The following is a 21,412-nucleotide window of genomic DNA, read 5'->3' as shown; positions in this document are numbered from 1 at the left end:
TAAATTTTAAACATTGAACCAATTTACAATGTATTAACTGTTATGAATTAAACTAATTTAGTTTGACCAATTTAATATATATCATTATGATCAATCAGGAATATTTAGATGATGATAAATGATTAAGATATAAATTATAGGTTAAGCCAATGTTTTACTTTTTTCACTGTGGAGACAAATGCATTATAATAAAAAAAACGTAGGCCACGTGTTTTATCAAATATATCAAGACCTGATCATGTTTAGTCCATGTAAGAAACGTTGTGCTCACATACGTTCATATTTATGTTCAATTCATACAATTATATTTTAGTTTTAAGATAAAACTGACAACTAATTTGTCTGGCACTGAACTCAAAATTACATTTTATAAGCACTTCTTTTTTCCTTTTTGTCCATTTGTGACCTTGTTTGTCTCTCAAAAGATGCTTTTCTGTTCTCAGAAGTGTTTTGGGGCATGACAGGACAACCTTTCAGACTGCCCTAGATCTGCGGACATAAGTGTATTTAAAAAAAAAAAGTCTTTCTTTTCAATAACCTCCTTCTTTGATCGAACCTCTTCATGTTGAGCCTTGTCTCCATACAGCAGTGGCTGGTGCGTACTTGTACTACATTTGTACATTTGTGTTCTGAGTGTGTTTCCATGGAGACGGGTCCTGCATCGATTCAGTGATGACAGCAGAAAATGGGCCGTGACACTGAACGAGATAAACAAGTGAGATAACATACAACGCTGGTACATGTGACCATCTATGTCTGACCTAAATACACGTTTTTGTAGTATTTTTACAAACCAGAGTAATGAGTAAATAGCTGAAAATGAACTGGCTGCTGTGGATTACATTACAAGTTGGTACCACATTTACAACTACACCTGAATTACTCTTAATAAAGCATGAAGACTGGACTCCTAATGAACAAATGGTCAATTTATATTCATTCATTAAAGCAATAGTGTGTAACTTTGTGGAGGAGACACGTCACCTGCACAACTCCATGGAAAGAGAAAGTTAAAACCATACTTGGGAACATTCTTCATGGAGACAGATACGTTACGGGGAAAGTTGACAGCCAGGCATTTTATAGAGGCATCGTTTTAGGCATTAGGTGAATGAGTCATTTCTATTCAATCTATACTCCAGACTGTATAATTTATGTAAAGTGTTTTTTTGTTTTGTTGTTTTGTTTTGTTTTTTCTTTTATCTGACTGTTTATGTCACCTCAAATTGACTTTATCCTTCAGAAAGTTTGATTTCATAAACCAGGCCACATACTGCAATTTGGGATTTCATAGTTTGGTCCTGGAGTTAAGAATCAATAATGTTTTAGGTTTTTTTTGTTTTGTTTTTTCACAATAATCGTAATACTAACATTTGACATCCCTACTTGATGCCTGTCACAGTCACATTAAGGCTCAGTGAGGAGGTCTATAATGTACTCTTGGCTTACAAAAGTAGCATTTCTCCTTTAATCTGCCACAAAAGAACTCCAGGGACGTAGACATGCAGGCCAAATAAGAGCTGTGGAGGTGCGAGCCCGGTCACAGTAAGGATGCATCATGATCTCGGTGCATTTAAAACATACATAATGAAAAAATACTTCGTTAAGGCTATTAAAAAAAAAAGACTTTCAAAGGGAGGCCACTGAATTTGGACTTAAAGGCACACTATGTAACTTTTCTGGTTGTGTGTACACCACCTTAACATGTTGTTGGGTTGCCCTGAAGGTTCCAAAGTAGCGTTTAACTCATCTGTCTAGCATTTATTCAATTATGGGTGTTTTTTATTGCATTCATACAGTGAGTGGGCTTGCCTCTCCACAAATCTCACCTGTAATTTGACCTGGTGGTGACGCATGGCTGTCTCCATCGAGATAGAAACGTTTAAAGCCATACTCCCATTAAGCCATAACTCTGTTCCACCTTGTGATGTCATATGATAATACAGGAAGTGCTCCACTGTGTGTTGTTTTTTTTTATTTTATTTACTGCAAGACATACAAACATAGTGACCATACATCTACAATAGTGACAAGTGGTGGTAAGACATACAAGACATAACATGACATAACGAGACATAACATGGTTTATAGACTTAACAGGTATTTACAGTTGTATGTGACAAGTCTGTGTTGTGTGTGCATCTGTGTGCGTGACATTTCTGTGATTTTGGAGGGGGTTAAGGTGGAGATGGCAGAGTGCTAGTACTAGTAATTTGTAAGTGAGAGAGGGTATAGAGAATATAGATGAGAAAAAAAATAAAAAAATAAATAAAATAATAATAATAATAATAATAATAATAATAATAATAATAATAATAATAATAATAATAATAATAAATAATTAATAATAATAATAATAATAATAATAATAATAATAATAATAATTCTCCAATGTGTTTTTAAACTCTATACACATTCACTAGAATAATTTGGATAATTTTGGAATTGTCAATCTCTCCTGAACTAAAGGTAAAAGGTTAACCGTTAACTTGAAAACTACCACTACATGACAACACAAGGTGGATAATAAAAAAGTAGTAGTAACCTTTGACCTTTGGCTTATGTGATTTGGTTATCCAAGTTCACTAAATCAATTTGAAAACAAAAGCCGATGCCTCACGTTGCCTTGTGTCATGTGCGTTTACAGATAGCATAGAGGGCTAACCTTGACCTGCACCACCTAGAGGTCAGCATGTGCTATAGTCAGCTGTCTTTAAACTGGGTTACATGAAGGCACTGGTCACTGTTGTTGTCTGTAGATAGTGCACGCTTATCTCCAGCCTGGGTCTATTTTAAACACTCTAATGCAATACAGTTGAGCACATGTGAGGTATTGTTTATGTACACTGTTTGGGTAGGACCTGTGAAATACCAAAGTGTGAACGCATGGGATATTTGGTGTTCAAAAGTTTTATCCATTGTTTTGAACATGTGAAGAAGGTTAGCATCCAGGAAGTAAATGGTCAATAGTCACATTTTTATATAGCACTTTACACCTTCAAGGCACTAGAAGCACTTTACATCAAGAAACCACTCACCCATTCACACACACATTCATACAGCAATGCACACGAGGTGGGTTAAGTGTCTTGCCCAAAGACACGAGAGCGGGATTTGAAGCGCCAACCCTCGGATCAGTGGACAAACACTCTACCAGCTGAGCCACTGCCACCCAATAGACGTTAATAAGTCAACATAGTTTGCGTGTTTGAAACATCAGAAATGGGACACATCAAAAAGAATGATCCGTATTCCAAAAATAGACTTGTATTACTGGATCGCTACTGGCAGCCAGGGGGGGTTTCCTCAGTCAAAAAGTCACATGCTCTTGAGATTTGTGAAAGATATTTAGAGTATGCAAAATGTGTACCCAAGTAAGTGTAATGTTACTTTTAAATATTATTATTCAAGTAGTACAAATAGTGATGTAAGTAACTAAGAGTAAAAAGTATGTGGAGAAAGTACTACAGAAATGAGATTTGGGAGTGTCTTGACTCGTTTAACACTGAGCTAAATAAGGGGCAGGACTCATTGAACTCGTGTAGTATAAATTCCAGTGTCTCAGAACCATCAAACTGAAAAATGGCTTTTGGATGGGAGCCAAAACATCTTGATTTCCAGATGACTACCTCTGAAGCTTTTTCCTACCTTGGACAACTCCAGGTTATGTCTTTTCTCTGTATCGTTGTTGTTTTTAGCTTTTTCCTGTACCACGCCTCATACTCTGTTTATAATAATAACAAAAGTAATGCGTTTGATGTATGTAGCTCTTTTTGGACACTCAAAGAGGCTTTACATTATTCATTCACTCCGCACTCTGTGATGGTAAGCTACTATTACTAGTCCATGTTTTGTTTTTGTTTTTTGTTTTTTTAAATTATTATTAATGGATGTACAGGACATGACTTTAGTCGACACCAACCAACTAAGGTCATCCCACAGAGCACGTTTACATTGGACAGTGCAGGTGTTTTTCACAGTCTGAGGAATGCACAGAGGAATGTGGCACAGAGGCACATTAAAGGCATGATTTAAACAGGTTCAAACTGCATGAGACAAATGACACATCTGAGCTCTTTTGGTTTAGGGAGATACTGTAGATTTGACAGTCCCACTGGAGATTTTATTTGCCATTGTAATAGTTGTTATTATGATTATGATTATTATGATTATTGTCAGTGATTCGTTATGTACACCAGAACATAACCATAACCTTTCTTTTAGATATAGTTAAATCCACAGTACATAACTTATAGGCAAAAAGATTAAAAGCAGGTTTTTTTCAATTTGGTTGTGCGTTCTTACTCTGAGTGGGCTTGCATCTCCACAAACCTGACTCTTATTTGGCCAAAGGAAGGTCTCCATCTGTTTGTTTCTATGGAAATGTTGTTCCTTCCTTTATAATCTTCCACAGTATGACATAAAACTTATCTATCTCCAGAGAATGGAGATAGAGAATGTTCTGGAGTATGGTTTTAACTTTCTATTTCCACGGAATGAAGCATTTAAAGTGCCACCTCCACAAAGTTACATACTGTACCTTTAAAAAGCATATTAAATCAAGTGTATGGCATAATATTAGTGCTTAAACGTGCTCTATATGTAACTTTTCTGGTGGAGGGTCCGCACCTGTTCGTTTCCATGGACATTACAGGTCAGATCTATGGCCCAGTATAACCCAATATCACAACAACACTGGTTTTATAAAGATATAGATTTCATCACTATTGTTTGAAAATAAAACAGTGACCAGACAAGCAAATACCAAGTCAGGTTTATATCTGTTCACCTTATGCTACGTTCAGAATCATTGTAAAAGTTGGCACTGCACTTGTTGGACGCCTTTCCATTTCAGGCGTCCATTCCCAACTCATTGACGTGCATCAAATTTTGTCAAAAGTTCACGCACGTCATGTTGCTAGCAGCCATTACAGCAAAAATACATAACATTTTAATAATACATACTCTAATCATTGGGCCAATACGCAGAGACACAAGCAAAACTGACTGTAACATTTTAACTATGTCTGCTGAGCGTGTTCTTGGTATTATTCATATCTTTACCATTCCTAGATAAGACTTACAAAAGATATGCTAATACTGCTCAGCCTGTCACAGTAATTACTTTATTGACTTATCTTTCAATACATGAAGGCTGGGTTTGTTGTTGAAAGATTGAAATATTAACTTCTATGGCTAATTATTGCTTCTTTTAGCTGTTTATTTGTTGCAGCTCAGACCTGTTAATGATACTGTCTGTTTTAATGTGTTTCGATATTATCAGTTATCCCTGTATATCTCTATAGCAATATATCATTCTTCAAACTGTGTTATCATGACAGGCCTAGTGGCTGGATGGGCAAGAGTAACAGATGCCAGCATTGTAATTATAACGGCATTGTAACCACATGACATGCACCTTTCATATTCACTGTGGTAATTCAACCTTGGGTAAACAGAGCTGAGTAAACTATTCCCATTCACTTCAGTTTTACTCGGTTCATGTTTTATGACCTGCAGGAACACAGACTGTTAAATAAACTCAAATGAATGCGTTCATTTGTCCAGCGTCATTTATCATAATAGAAACATTCTACCCTGAGGTAAAGTCCTTATCTGGTCATGTGGCCATGTTTCCATTACAAAGGGGAAGGAGGGACATGTGGCATATGGGGATGTAAACAAGGTCACACTGGACATATAGGCACGAGCGAACTAAATATTAATTGGTTTAAGACTGATGAGAAACTAGGATTAAGGATTTAAAACAATACAAATGTTTTAAATGGAAAAAAACTCAAAATTTTGGAAGAAACTTGAAATCTGTAAAATAGTATGTTTTAAGTCATATAAATTTGCATAGATATATTGTGAATGTATTGTTTTCGTAATAATAAAACCTGAAGGTGGGTCCCGTATGTTGTAATGATATTTCCAGTGACCCCTCCCCCTCTTTCTTTCACCTGGCCTTGGTTCAAACTCACCTGTGCTCTCGGGTCTCCTGTCAGGCCAAAACTGGAACACTTTTAGGCGGCAGTGGATAAAGTGAAGTTACATGAGAATACAACAGGGCTCGGTCTGACGATCAATTATAAATGGACTTTGAAACGTCCATGTATATAAAAATGATTGACAGGTTTCATAGATTAAAACTATATAGCAGACAAAAGAGCTGCAAAATGTTATGCAGTTTAATACATTTCTCTCTGTTTGTTTTCATGGACTTACTTTGCCCTGTCCATGTTTAATGCTCTTGTTGTTAAGTCCATGTCACTGTATTTTGTCCACATATTTTTAAGGTGGTAAATAGACTATGAAAGGCTGTGGGGGATTCACTGAGCCAATATTTTGTCAACTTCACATCCCATTTCCTACAGGTCCCTGTGCCATATTTATCCCCACGTGAGGGGGTATAAATATGCCCCCCCTTCCCCGCCCCTGGACACTGGCTGGTTTGGGACTTACGGTAGTAAATAGCAGGGAGCAGATATTGCCAAATGTCATGTTGAATCTGACCTTGTGTACTTCTTTAATGTCATATCTATATTTACGCTAAAACAATTTATAACATGTAATGGAACGTCATATGTGGCATGTTAAAAGCAATTGGACAAGTGGGTCATTCCATAACTGCAGGATTTGTGTGATGCTTTAAGAACTGGTTTAGTTTTGGGTTGGACCTGTTTATGACATGGTTTAGTGCTGGTTTAGCGCTGGTTTATTCTTGGACAAGATCTGGTTTAGTCCTGATTTAGTCTTGGGTTAGACCAGGTTAAGTCTTGGCCTAGACCTGGTTTAGTCTTGGGCTAGACCTGGTTTGGCATAGACCTGGCTTTGTCCTGGTCTAGACTGGGTTTTGTTGCGATCTGGTTTTGTTCTACTTTAGGTTCTACCCTCAGTCTTCTTCTTCTTTTAGGTTTTAATGTCAGATGTTACTCATAAAAGGTGCATTTACCTCCACCTACTGAATGTTGAAAAGTGTTTTTAAAACGGTGATTTAGGACGACAAAAATAAAAATCAGTCCCATTTAATCCCATAACAGTCACTTTTCATTCTGGCCCAAGTGATGATCTTCTTTCATTTGGTATATAGAACAAAGTTGACGCACAGTTTACCATCATCACCATAAACACCAACAAACACTTCTTATCAAAGGTAAAACAGTGTTTACTCTTGACACTGTCCACAGATCTCTCATGTCATTGTTCTTAACTTGTTTTGCTGCCTCAGCATGTGAAAGTTTACAATTTTTTTTAAAGTTATTGACTTGTCCTTCAAAGTTTCAGTTGACAGATCCTGCACAATGATCGCCCTTCCCCTGAAGTCAAGACAAATGCATTTATAAAGCACATTTAAAAACAACTACAGTGCTGTTCAGAGGCAATATAAAGTGCAATCTTATAAAACAAAACATGCAATAACACGATAGAACAACACAATACAAGAGTCCTGCTCATGCTAAAAGCCAGTGCAAACAAACAACTTGTCCAGCCCCGTCAAGTTTTTAGCGATGACCTTAGAACATCCAAAATCCAAAAAAGTAAAGAAAAAATGAAGACAACGTGGGTCTTTGTTCTCCTCCACTGACACGGTCCATACTTCCACAGTGCTCACAGTTCTTTACTTCTCTGCACTCTGCTGCTACATGACCATTGATCCAACATGAGGAACATCAGAGTGGACCCCGGTCAAAAGCTCGAACAGGATCTGAAATATCATCAAGGTAAACACGTTCAAGGAGTTCACATGTAAAAGTCAAGCACACTGAAGTTGAGTCTTCTTTCATCCCATCTTTTGACATCAGACACCTGCAACATCTAGAAAACGATATTCATCCAAATTAGGGGTGACACCACTCACATCTCCTTGTTTTCTGCACATTTCCATCAAAAAACAAACCTTTAACAGAGCATATCCTTGGTCAATCTTGGTGGCCAACTATAATTACAAGAGCTCCTCAGTAATAGCAGAAGAGCTCAAGAAGAAGAAGAAAAAGACCATCTCTTCCTGATCTGCTTTCCTCTTCTTCCTAGAACCTGATACTTGCTCCGGCGAACTTTCATGTCGTGTAGTGTGACATCGAAAAATCTTACAAGTAAAACAAAAGCACAGTGGGCACAAGGCTTTAGGTCGTAACGTGTACTATCTAAACTCTTATTCCAGTTAAGAGTAAAGGTTAAATCAACAGTAAAGATCATTTCTCATTTCTCACACACCTTGTTTTTGTACTGTATTGTCAGTTCGAGCCCATGTAATCCTTGTGGGGTGGGATTCTGGTCACTTCTGTTGCGTCACTGTAGCCCGACTGCCCTGTTTATGTAAGGGGGCTATCCCCGAGGACAATGTGAATGAGGGGCTTGTTGGAGGTTGCATCGGTAAACTGTGCCTCGGCCTGGGCCTATTGTACCGAACCAGAGAGGCGTGACATGAGCCAGAGAGCGCAGTAATCTGGGAGTAGTCCAGGAAACGATGACTGCGCTAGAAATGCGTTATTAACATTATAAAGGCAAAGGTGGGTAAAAGAGCCAAAAATTATCCATCCATCCATTTTCTTCTGCTAATCCGGTGCCGGGAGAAAATGAAAAAAAAAATATATATATATACTCAAGAAATTGTAACACTACTTTAAAATAATATTACTCAAATAGAAGTTGGAAAGAAAGTCCAACAAATTACTCAAGTAAGACTAAGTATGTTTATTTGTCCAGCACAATTTGTACAAAAGGTAATGAAAACGCAAAAACATGTTTTAAAACTAATTTCCTGGTTTAGTTCTGGTTTAGTACAGATCTTTTTCTTCCAGATTTTAATGGCGGATGGCTCATAACGGGTGAAGGAGCAAAGTCCAAGAAACATAAATCACTTATACCACTTTGAGTAACCAAACTTTTACCCACCTCTATAACTTCAATAAAAAAAAATACTACTCACACTACTCAACACATGGTTTCAGAAAACTAATCTGAGAAGTACTTTTAGTTTGGCAAAGGTAACCCCTACTTTTGATTATAGGTGTACTGTATTGCACAATGATTTTAGTTTCTCTTTCTGTTTTGATACAAAGCTCATTACAACTCAAGGGATATCCAGCATTTCCCAAGCACTAAGGGTGGGTTCTGGGAATTTCCTCTGAATGAAGAACCACTAAAGGCCTAGAAGTGAGCAATAGATTTAAAAATAGCATCACATTTGTATTGCTAATGCTAGAAAGGCTGATAAAGAATAAAAAACTTTAAGCTAAACTATGACATTTAACGGCACATTTAGGATCTACATCACCTGATTATCATTATCAGGATTATCGGGATTTTTTTTGCCAATATCCCATATACAATCCTTCATAGACTTGAGTAAAATAAGACTCTTTCTTTCTTGTTAGATACAGCTGTCAAAATCAATGCTCAGATACTGCTAAAACTATTGTAACTAGATACTAGAGAGGACATAGTGAGTGGCCGAAGCTGCGCACTATGTTTAAGACAACAGACAGATTTTGAGCTGCGAAAAAGTTTATGATCTCAAAATAGGGCAAAATCACCACAAAATACAACCTCTGTGAAAGCTGTAGGTGCCCTGTCGGTCCCTGTCGGTCTCTGTCGGTCCCTGTCAGTCCCTGACGGTCCCTGTGGGTCTCTGTCGGTCTCTGATGGTCCCAGTCGGTCTCTGTCGGTCCCTGTCAGTCCCTGACGGTCCCTGACAGTCCCTGACGGTCCCTGTGGGTCTCTGTCGGTCTCTGATGGTCCCAGTCGGTCTCTGTTGGTCCCTGTCGGTCTCTGTCGGTCTCTGACAGTCCCGGACGGTCTCCGTCGGTCCTTGTGGGTCTCTGTCGGTCTCTGTCGGTTCCTATCGGTCCCTGTGGGTCTGTGTCGGTCTCTGTTGGTCCCTGTCAGTCCCTATTGGTCCCTGTGGGTCTCTGTCGGTCTCTGGCGGTCCCAGTTGGTCTCTGACGGTCCCTGTGGGTCTCTGTTGGTCCCTATCGGTCCCAGTGGGTCCCAGTGGGTCTCTGTCGGTCTCTGTCAGTCCCTATCAGTCCCAGTGGATCCCAGTGGGTCTCTGTCGGTCTCTGTCGGTTCCTATCAGTCCCAGTGGGTCCCAGTGGGTCTCTGTTGGTCTCTGTCGGTTCCTATCAGTCCCAGTGGGTCCCAGTGGGTCCCAGTGGGTCTCTGTCGGTCTCTGTCGGTCCCTATCGGTCTCTGTGGGTCTCTGTTGGTCTCTGTCAGCCAAACACAAGCAGTTTGTGATTACATTGCGCTCCTTTCTGAGCAGGAGGTATTTTTTCGTTGTAGTACCAAGGAGTGGCCACTAATCCAACTTGACACAGCTCTAAGCTAGCAATACCCTATCCAGATATTTGAATAGATCTATGGTTTAAAGCCCCAATGTGTAACTTTTTAGCGGCAAAGTAGACTAAAATAATATCTTTGTTATGTTTTATTGTACTGAAAAATAGGTTATGTGTCCTTACTGTGAATGGGATTTCGTTTCTACAAACTTGACTTTTACTTACAGGCCTAGAGAAAATGTTGCTTGTCTCCATGGAAACATTGTTCCTATAAAATTCCACAGTGCGGCATAAAACATATCTATCTCCGTGAAGAATGTCCCGACGTATGGTTTTAACTTTCTATTTCCAGAGAATCATGCAGGTAACATGCCTCCTCCAGAAAGTTACACTGTGTTTCTTTAATGTGGAAAGAAAGATACATTTGACAAAGTGGAAAACAAACAAGTGTGTGTGAAGTTGAGCCGTGAATAAACAAACGTAGCACGTTAACCTGCTAATGCTAATTATAGTTAAAGGACACTAGGGCAAATGTAATCTGCTTCCTCTGTCTCCTTTTTAATCCCTGAGAAGAAGAACTGGAACATCAGAGATTAGGCCAGTCTCAGATTAGACTCAAACATCTACTGACCTGGACAAAGCCAATACTCCACTGGCCTTCAATTTTAACACATTAAATCTACTGCCATTCACAAAAACATGTTTCTACAACTTTAACAAAAGCAGATAGAGTTAAGAAATATACTATTGCAATATCCATTTGTCAGAGGTAAAATACAGTGCACTGCAGAATTAGTTCCCTGTCAGCAGATCAGTGTGTGCAATGGTGCCATGTTGTAATGTTGTAATGTATGGGTTTTGGCACGAGACGACAGCAGGAAATGCTTGTGGAATGTGAAGTATACAGGCTATAAGCACTTAAGCAGATTTTGACACGGGTTCACTTCATAAACACATGTATTTCCTTTCCCTTTCCCTCAATAAAAGGTTTGTTCTGATGAGAGAAGGAGGCTTGTCATGTCTCTCCAAAACAATAATATTAGAGTAAGAGCCTAACAATGCACATAACGGGCTGTATCTTGCCCCCGGTCTTAACACAGCAGTAGTGTTAGTGAGATAATCTGTCAGTGCTACTGCTGAGTGTGGGGCTTGGAGCTCTAAACAAGAGGTGTGCCATGTCCAAATATCAGGTGGAGTGGAGCAAATTGAGACCGTGATGTGGCACATTCAGTGATTTGCTGGAATCTTTCTAATAAATATCAAACTAGTCCACTCAAAAACATAATGTGTAACATACTGAAGACTCAAAAAGCTTTATTTCATCTGGAAATGTGTTAGGATGATACATTTCAAGAGCAGGTAATAGTGCTAAATATAATGAGAGAGCACATAAATGTAGAACCGTAAACTGTCAGATGCCTCTAGTTCTGATCCACAGGCCTAATGTTTTGTAAAACTGGTGTGTAGGGCTGGAGAGAATGAAGTGTAATGTAAAATGAAGTGGTTAAGTCCTCCATTAAGGTGTTAGCTCTCGGCTGCGCGAGCCTTGACGCTGGACCAATACGAGCATTCAGATGCACTGTGGGAATGAAAACCATAAATTTGTATTAATTATTTGTTTTTTATATACTGTAACAATAAATAATTATCTTAGGCTCATGTGCAGAAATTTTGGTGCCAAACTGTAGCTGTTCTGAGTTGTTTTAACCACTTGTTGTGGTTGGTTTTCTTATGCATCAGGGAGCTGTGCAGCACTTTGTAGATTTGATGCTGGACCATAAACATTATGTAGTTACTAGGAGTCCAACCTGTACACATCCCCTGTCACTGCTCTGATAAGACCAGGGCCAGATGCACCCCAACATAATAAATATGTACTGAAATGAGCCTCAGTGATAAAGACAGTCCACACTGTACCTGTCAGGGCTGCTCTGCTGGCTCATATGGAGTGCCATGGTATTTAGCACAGGTCATTTCCACCTCTGAGAGCACTCACAGAGCTCTCTGCACATGAACTCTCTGCACATGAACCTCCTCAACTGTACATTAGTGTTTTGTTTTGGAGCAGTGTTGTTCTGCTCCCCTCCCCCTCCTCCTCCTCCTCCGCTTCCTCTTTGTTTGTCTGCGCCTCGCACGAGCCTGGCTCCTCCTGGAAACAGGAGGTGTTCTGTGATTGGCTCAGAGCCTCAGGGGGCGGGCTCAGGGATGCTGTTTTTCTCTCCGCAGCTCTGGGCAGACGTCAGAATATTGGGTGAGAGCGCACAGGGCGCAGCGCAGTGTCTGCTGCTTTAAAGCGCCTTTAGCGGCTCAGAGCTGCACCAAAAGCCTTTTGATAACATTTACTCTAACATAAAAACACGGCCGGCCCCTCACATCGCCCTGTCGCGTGAGGAGTGTGACTCTATCTCAGGATCTAAGCGATAAAGGAGGAACCTCTACGTCCGCGCTGTCCTTCAGTGAGGCCTTTGTTTTTCACGGCTGAGTAGTGAACAATAGCGCCCCCTGCGCGCACCGAGGAATAGTCCGAGGATAGGGAGCCACAGCGGCCGAAACTGCAGCCTCCCGATCGACGTGGGACCCCTCAGCTCAGCTGTCCGATGCGGGGAGAGGATGAGTCCCGCTCTGGAAGTGCTCATGCAGGCGGAAGGAGCTTCTTACGGGAAAGGAGTGATGCTTGAGCCCTTTGTGCACCAGGTGGGGGGCCACTCCTGCGTGCTCAGGTTCGGGGAGCAGACGATCTGCAAACCCCTGATCCCCCGGGAGCACCAGTTCTACAAGAGCCTGCCCCCGGAGATGAGGAAGTTCACCCCGCAGTACAAAGGTAAGAGCAGGGGTAAGACCCTGGGTAAGGCTGGCATCAGCTGTCAGCACAGACCTGTCTCCTCTGTGTCTCTTCTCTCTGTCTTTCCTCTGTGTCTCCTCTGTGTCTCTTCTCTGTGTCTCTCCTCTATGTCTCCACTGTGTCTCTTCTCTGTGTCTCTCCTCTGTCTCTCCTCTGTGTCTCTTCTCTGTGTCTTTCCTCTGTGTGTCACTCATGATATTCCTTATGAGCCACTTGTGTCACTGTTTGTTTTGTATAAAATCACACACATCTTTAATAATAATCGTTGTGTGGTATTCCCTTTAATTGACTTCCTAATATCACAGTGTGCTTGTGGCTGTTCTGTTGGTGCAGTGTGATGGTTGGATACAGAGGCAGTGTTGATGCCATAGTTAAAGGCCTCTGCATCAGTCCCGTCTGCACTAGGTCCATTCTGATACATTTATAGTCTGAGAGGTCCCTGCTCTCTCCGATCAGCTGCACTGTTACGTTATTGATGGATGGAGATGAGACCCTGGATGTCTGGCTCGTTATTTTTTCTGGATGGGGCCCCAGTGTTGGAGAACAGCGCCAGTCAGGAGAAGACAGCACTGCATTGGCCTGACTTTAAAGGCTCTTAAGTTACAGCAGTGGGTCTTGGGTTTCTGCCCTATCAAAAATAAATGGGAGCATGCATCGCTAGAGTCATTCACAAGGCAGTTTTCCACGTAACACATAGCTGCACATACACACACGCTGTCAAATGATGGGTCTTGTTACTCTAGATGCCTTTAGGTGTCAGTGGCACGCAGCCTAGGCGATGTATAGAGGAACATAGCAGCCCGGATGTCTTATTAAGGTCTGTGAGCGAGAGTAGACTCATTCAGGGCCAAAGAGGAATGCATCTGGATGTTACTGATTGAAGAATTTACCTTTTTGGATAGGCAAGATGTTTTAAACTACTCAAAAATGACACCAAACCCCCATGACAGCTGGTTAAGAGACACTGAAGGATGGGTCAGATGCAGAGGTCAAATGTTCTTAAGGTTACAATGGGTCTACTTTAATCCTAATAAGACAATAAAGTCAAAATATGTCCTTATAAACTACACTAAAAGCTAAAAATACCCTTTATGTATCTGTTTTCGAGAGGGCAAATCCAAGTCTATTGTTTGAAGGTGCACAGTAAGTTTTCTGTTGAAGAGTCCGTCACTCCCTGGAATGTTTCACAGTATGGCATTATCCTGTTTAACGAATTTAACTTGTCTGTCTTTATTTATCCCATTACAGGCGGTTTTATTGGCCAAAACTGCCAATATGTCCGTGGAGACTGCCAAGATTAATGCCATTATGCAGAACATTCCAGTCATAACAGCATCTCCATGGAGAATAGAAGGTTTTGGACCATCTTTGTAAAACGTATATTGTGCCATCTTAATTTCCTTAGATGACGGGTTACTAATACAGTGTAATATTATGGCGCTTCCTATATTTTCTATTACTGATCGGTTTAATTAATCGTGAGTAATATCGAGGTGTGATTCCGTCACAAGTAGCAGCAGGTTGTAACTTAACTGCTGTGATCCACTTCAAATCAGTGGCACATCTGATTGGCCCCGTGCTGTAAAGGGATATGTACGAAGACGTGCACGCTGACCAAATGACGTGGTTCTGAGGGGCCATGGGAAACCAGCGAGCCTGAGAAAGTTCACAAGTCGATCCCTGGCGCAAGTATCAGGCCGAGATGGAGACGCTCATGTTTTGGAATGTAAACTAAAAATTATCAGCTATTAATAATTTCCAAATCTGCACAGCTCAGATTCTGATCTAACCCAATAGTGATTTTAATTCAATTTTAATAGACGTGTAATGGAGCCCCTAATAGCTAAAATTAGAGGCAAGGTTTCACAATTTGAGTGGTGCCAAGGAATTGTGCCCGCAGCCACATAACATCATTACAAAACATGTTGTAACCAAGCAACACGGATATAACAAACCAGTTTTTCAATTCAGTATGAATTAGTGAAGGAAATATATGGCCAGGTTATTTTAAACAGCGCAGTATCCCCGTAGGCTAAGTAGTAAAGTTAGTACTATGAAACTAAATGTATTAAGCAATTCTAACTAAAATAACCTGGTTGACTTCTACATGCAAATACCCGATGACGGACTGGGTGTTTTTTAACAGCGTAATATTTATTTAACAGCTGTTTAAAGTAAATATTAACATAGCAGTTATTACGTATAATACTTTGCGAAATCATTAAAATGTAACTTTCTATTTGGGCTTATAGACTATGTCTTTTCAGTGCAGTTAAAGGGGCTTTCCAAGTAAATTCCTATATGGTAACTAGTTTAAATACATGAGATGATTAATACTTAGGGCTCATATTACTCGATGTTCTATTCTCTGTTATAATGTTGTTTGCTCATCAAAAACAAACCCTTTCATTAATGTGCGTATCTATAGTTTAAAACTTTACACAATCGTTCCCTAAAATGTTGTAACCAGCATGTTGATTCCAAACGTTAGTCAATCCTACAACCCAAATTAGGTTAGTCTAATAATTATTAACAACCTAATAGTGTTATAAATGTCATTATCTTAACATAACATAATGATAAAACCTCACAGTCTATTATAAAAGTCTTCATTTCTACCCTGCTGACCCTGGTTTATATAAGCTGCTCCTTTGTTTGAATGCAGTGACTCAGATATTCCCACACTAACAGCGCCTGTGGATCGATGACCGTGCAGTTCGGAGCACGCTCAGTGAGGGGCGGGGCACACGGTGATGATGTCAGCAAAAGGGGACGCATTATAGCTGCAGGGGTGACATCAGCAGCACGTGACTTTAAGCCGTGGCTCTGAACACGTGTTGGACAAATTTACTAGTTTGAAATTTAAACGGCTGCAGCAAGATGGCCGACATTATAAAGTATAATATATATGTAGTAAAGGCTAAACAGTGATGGTAGTGTGTGGTATTAGTGGTGTATGGTTAGGTTTAGAATAGACTTGTGGTGAAAATGGAGATGGTTAAAGACCCATAGAGTGCTCAAGTTAGGTGGTTTTAAATGGCTGTAGGAAAATATATATAATTGATGTAACGTTTACCTGCATATCAGACTCCTACTGTGGAATAAAAACAACAAACCCAGTATTTTGCAGCTGTACCTTGGCTGTATATGACATCATATAGTCGACTTTCACCATTCACTGTCAGTCTGTGTCGCTCTAATGGGCTTTACCTCATCCTCCTCTTCTTCTTCCTCCTCTGCTATCTTCCTCTTTCCGCTGCAGCTGTGTCGTTCATTCAGCCCTCCCCCCCTATCTACACTTTCAATCATACACGGACTACTATGTCAGGGCTTTAACCATAGTGGGATTAAGGGGCGAGAGATAAGGGGGGTGGTTCCAACTCGTAAAATAACTCGTAAATTTGGACGTCCAAGATGGCACCAAGTAAGGATGCCCTGGCGTGGCTGCGGGCAGAGGGTTACTGATCTCCTAAAATAACATATTAGAATATCTCTCCAAGCTGTAAATAGCAAATGTTTATCCACAAATGAACATCTCTGGTTTGATAAAAGTGTAGCTGCGCGTATTATAATTCTCTTCTAAATGATTATGTACAATTTGATCAATTTAATCTATCTTCTTATATTTGTTTACCAGTTCATGTTTCAGTTTTTCTCAAATGTTTATCCTCCTGAATGAGTTTAAATAATGAAATGTATTTCTAATGCTTGCCAGAAAAAAAACATAATTAGATATTTCTCCAAAGATTTGAGCCCTACCACCTGCTTTGTTAAACACCAAACATAAAACTAATCTTCGTGGTTACTAAGGCATGCACTCTGTTCTTAAAAGTGGACACTGTGTCTTCTTGTTTACTCAGATAATTGACTTTGCAGATGAAATGGTTGCTACGCAGGATATGATCGCTGTGTTACTTTGATGCTTGGCTTGGTCTCTGTGGAGAAGGCAATTAAGATGTTTCATCATTAAGTAAATCCCATTGAAACCTGTTAAGTTGAAGGCTTTGTATGATGACCGTTTGTGCAACATTTGAGAGAGAGCAGTTCATTTTGCAATATGCTTTGTCATGTTTTGAATAAATGTTTTTGCCTTTTTATTTCCCATAATGCGACTTGTGTCATTCTCTAATTATGAAGTGTTTAATCGGGTTGTGCAATGTTGGAATAGGCCTGTCATGATGGCACATTTTGAAGTGTATAGGCACAGTTATCCTAAAACAGGATAATCCCGTGAAACACTGAAGTACTTAGTTAGTATCTTATAAGGAGTCATAGAAATCACTGCTATTTTCTCACTAGTGCCTAGGCAATGTACACAAATATTGGGGTTCTGTACAAAATTAGGACTTAACCAGGACTAATCAGACAAAACACAGTCTATTTGTTTGTTTTAGTATGTATTGTGTAACATTTATATTTATTCAGTGGTTTAAATCTAACCTAGCATAACCTATAATCCTCCCGTCTTGTTTTGCAGGAGTGGTTTCTGTGAGTTTCGAGGAGGATGAAGAGGGAAACCTGTGTCTCGTGGCCTATCCGCTGCACACAGAGCCCGGAGACCTGGAGAACAAGGACCCATCGTCAGACTGCGAACCCAAAACCAAGATGCTCAAATGGAGTAACAAGAAGCAGGCGCCCCTACTGGTGGACAACGACAACTACAGCAAGGAGAGAGCGAGACACAGCCGCAAAGAGGACAAACTAGTCAGGTGAGCGTATTTGCCGAAACTACTAATACTACTACTACAACTACTACTACATTTAGATCTCCTATATTAACACATCCAGTGGTTATGTCTCAAAACATTTATGTGACCAGTAAGAAAACCATACAGAATTGCTTTTATACATTTGTGATTTATTAAAACACCACAAATCTTCATATTTTGTTCGTAATTAGTTAAATTAATTAGTCATTTTTCTTGTGTTTACAGTTACAATCGTGAGGACGCACAGCAGCAGCAGGCGGAGGTGCTTTACTTCAGTCTGGAGAAGAGCAGCATGTCTCCTCAGATCAAACACAACCCGTGGAGCCTCAAGTGTCACCAACAACATCTGCAACGCATGAGAGAGAACGCCAAACAACGCAACCAATACAGTATCCTTCACTAAACAAAATCAAAGAAATTTACCTCTGAGAGAGTAAAGTCATGTCTGTCTGTATCTATCTTTCTAACTAACTAACTAACCACAAACTGTCTGATCACACACCACAGTTTCCTCCCTAAAAGATAAAATATCTCGTCTTATTCTGTATTAAAAAAAACTGTAAGCCTGTAGTTTACAGTCCTTGCCAGTTTTAAAAAGTGAGTAAATGAATGAATAAAGATGTGAATATCCAGAACTGGTGTTGGCCTTGACCCACTCCACAGAATTCATCCTCCTGGAGAACTTGACGTGGAGATACAAAGTGCCCTGTGTGTTGGACCTGAAGATGGGCACTCGACAGCACGGAGATGACGCCACGGAGGAGAAGAAGGCCAACCAGATCCGCAAGTGTCAGCAGAGCACGTCCGCCTCCATTGGGGTGCGCCTGTGCGGGATGCAGGTATGTGTCTGAGCTGCAGGTTTTTACTGGGGTTAATCTGTGTGAGCGGTACTAAAGCCCCCCTCTCTCTCCTCAGGTGTACCAGTCGGATTCGGGACAGCTCATGTTCATGAACAAATACCACGGGCGTAAGCTGACCCTGGCCGGGTTCAAAGAGGCGTTGTTCCAGTTTTTTCATGACGGTCGGCGTCTGCGCAGAGAGCTACTGTCACCGGTGCTGCGCAGACTGAGGGATATGAAGGCAGCTCTGGAGGCCTGCGAGTCCTACAGGTTCTACTCCAGCTCTCTGCTCATCATATACGATGGAGACCCGCCCCGCAGCAGGCCACGCCCCCGCGGCGGTGAGGAAGGGGAGGACGAGCCGTCTGACGAAGAGGAGCAGAGCGATGAAGATGAGGAGGGCGCCTGGTGCTCCGGCCCCAGCAGCAGCTCTGGAGCTGGGGGCAGCAGAGGCTCCGTGGGCTCTGACAGCAGCAGTCCAGAGGTGGACGTGCGGATGATTGACTTCGCTCACACCACATGCCGTCACTATGGAGAGGACAGTGTGGTGCATGAGGGACAGGACAGTGGCTTTATATTTGGACTGCAGAACCTGATCTCCATCATCTCTCAGCTGGAGGACCACAGCGCGGACTAAACCTGGACTGACCGCTGGCCTTTGTTTGATTTTGGGACGGCTCTGAGTCGATCCTGGTGCTTCGCGGTGTGTTCACCTGAACAGGAGCTCTCTGTGTGCAGGGCCCTGTGCTGCCCCCTAGAGGACCGGCCCTTTGGGCCAAAGCTGCACTTTTCTCTCAGAGACTTCAGAGTCCGTGGGGCAGATTTAGGGAAAGGGATAAGTTTAGCGCCCCCTGTCACCCTTGTCCCGTCTGATGGTGATTGAAGTTCTCTCTGAGAGAGACAGACTGTGCCAGAGGAGTGAAGTAGTGTAGACCTGGTGCTTAACCTGTGACACAGTGTTTAGTGATTTGAACTCCCCAACAGCACAGCACATTATTATCGGGGAACAGACTGTAAAGCTGATCCTGGCTATTGCAGCCACGTAGCATTTAAAGGTTACTCTCTGATAAGGACTGATGTTATTATTGTCATAAGACCCCGAGCATTTATTAGTGTGTCCAGTGGACATGTGGTGCAAGTTTATTAAGGTGTAGAAGAAGGGATCGCCTTTCTGCAGCCGCGCTCTCATTGATTTTGCCTATGGACATTTTGAGGGAGTCGCTCGCTGCTCTATTTCTCTATTTGGTCAATGTCTTTGCTTCTGTCTTTCTCCTTTTCATTCCTCAAAGAGAACCTATTGTTTTAAAGACTTTATAAAAGACTTATTTATTTGACACTTTGTTTAAAACTGAAATGGAAACAGCTACATTCCATATGATCCAATACCACTTAATGTTGTTTTACTGACTTGATTGATTTTGTTATTGCCAGAGCCACTAGCTCTCATGTACTGTGTGTTAACAGTGTCTTGATAAATAAAAACATTCATTTGTGGTAAAAATACTGTTCTTTTCATTTATGCTGCAGAACTATAGTCTATAACCTCCAAAGATGCTTACATATAACAACATTACTATGAGGTAAACATCACACAGTTTGTACAATAATGTAAAAATATGTTCAAATAAGTCGATGACATAACCAGAGGAAATGTCCTAATGCTGGAGTGGTCTGTCCTTGCTCTTGCTTCTCCTATTATTGTAACTGGGTGTTCCATGTAAACTCTGCACTTGCAAACATGCGTCATTGTATTAGTTTTTCATTATTCAGACTTATGAGGCTTTGAAGCAGAGATGGTGGTGACTGGCACGCTTTAATCACGATAATCGTTTTGTACACAGCAGAACTTTCCAGAGAGCGGGTTTGAAGTTAAGCAGGAAGTATTTTGTAGTATAAGCTACTACCTTCTGCCCACAACACACGACATGGTACAGACCTGAAATTACCACACTCCTATAGAAGCTACTTATACAGAGACAAATGATAGAAATGCACTGCCAAATATGTTATTCAAGTTTAGTAAAAGTATGATGTCAGTACAATTTGATTTAATAATAATAACCCTATAGGTACTTTGTGGTTAACCTAAGAGTTTTAGGCTTTGATTATGTTGGTAAAATAATTAAACATTTGTGTGTGATAATCATTCCTATATGAACCAGTACGTGTATTGTTCTGTGCATTTTTAAATCAACCTTGTTCGTCTTTAGCTACAGATGGGCTCAGTTGGTCCACAGATCTGAAGGTTGGCGGTTCAATTATAAAGAAGAATTATCGCCTAAAAAGTATTCTAAATGTACAGTTTTGTTAAAAAGCATGAACTGCAATGAACAAATAGAAGAATGCATTACTTAAGTAGTTATTTTGTATCCATAACGAGTCATAAAAGTTCATAATTCAAGCCTCTACAGCTCAAATGTCATCATAGTACAGAAAAATAACCAAACTTTTCCATCTAGTGCAAGGAAAAAGTGCCCATGATAAACACTGACACCCAAAAAGTATAGTTCCATCCGTCATGTATTGAGCGATATAGTCGATATAGTAAGATTGGATGAAATTCTTGCCCATCCGATTACAACCTACAAATCCAACTACACATATGCCTCTACATAACTTATGTTTCAGCCTGTCCACCTAAATTTAGCAGGCTAGAACCGGCCTGCTCTTGGCGTACTGGCTTTCAAGGTTGTAATATGTTCGCACTGCTATTCCAATCTCTCTCTGTGCTTTAATGAT

The 21,412-nt window shown here is 40.7% G+C and overlaps 1 protein-coding gene across 1 annotated transcript; it reads left to right on the top strand.

Moving 5' to 3' along the window:
* Positions 1-12,524: 12,524 nt before the first annotated feature.
* Positions 12,525-20,177, top strand: ip6k2b (inositol hexakisphosphate kinase 2b). The gene is made up of 5 exons (XM_033966003.2): positions 12,525-13,104; positions 17,603-17,834; positions 18,060-18,223; positions 18,498-18,673; positions 18,750-20,177. The coding sequence occupies exons 1-5, from the start codon at positions 12,894-12,896 to the stop codon at positions 19,308-19,310; spliced, it is 1,344 nt and encodes a 447-aa protein (XP_033821894.1). The 5' UTR covers positions 12,525-12,893; the 3' UTR covers positions 19,311-20,177.
* Positions 20,178-21,412: the final 1,235 nt, after the last annotated feature.

The sequence above is a fragment of the Periophthalmus magnuspinnatus genome, chromosome 5 (genome assembly GCF_009829125.3).
Source record: "Periophthalmus magnuspinnatus isolate fPerMag1 chromosome 5, fPerMag1.2.pri, whole genome shotgun sequence".
NCBI classification, from domain to species: Eukaryota; Metazoa; Chordata; class Actinopteri; order Gobiiformes; family Gobiidae; genus Periophthalmus; species Periophthalmus magnuspinnatus.
This window is presented reverse-complemented; position numbering and strand designations above follow the sequence as displayed.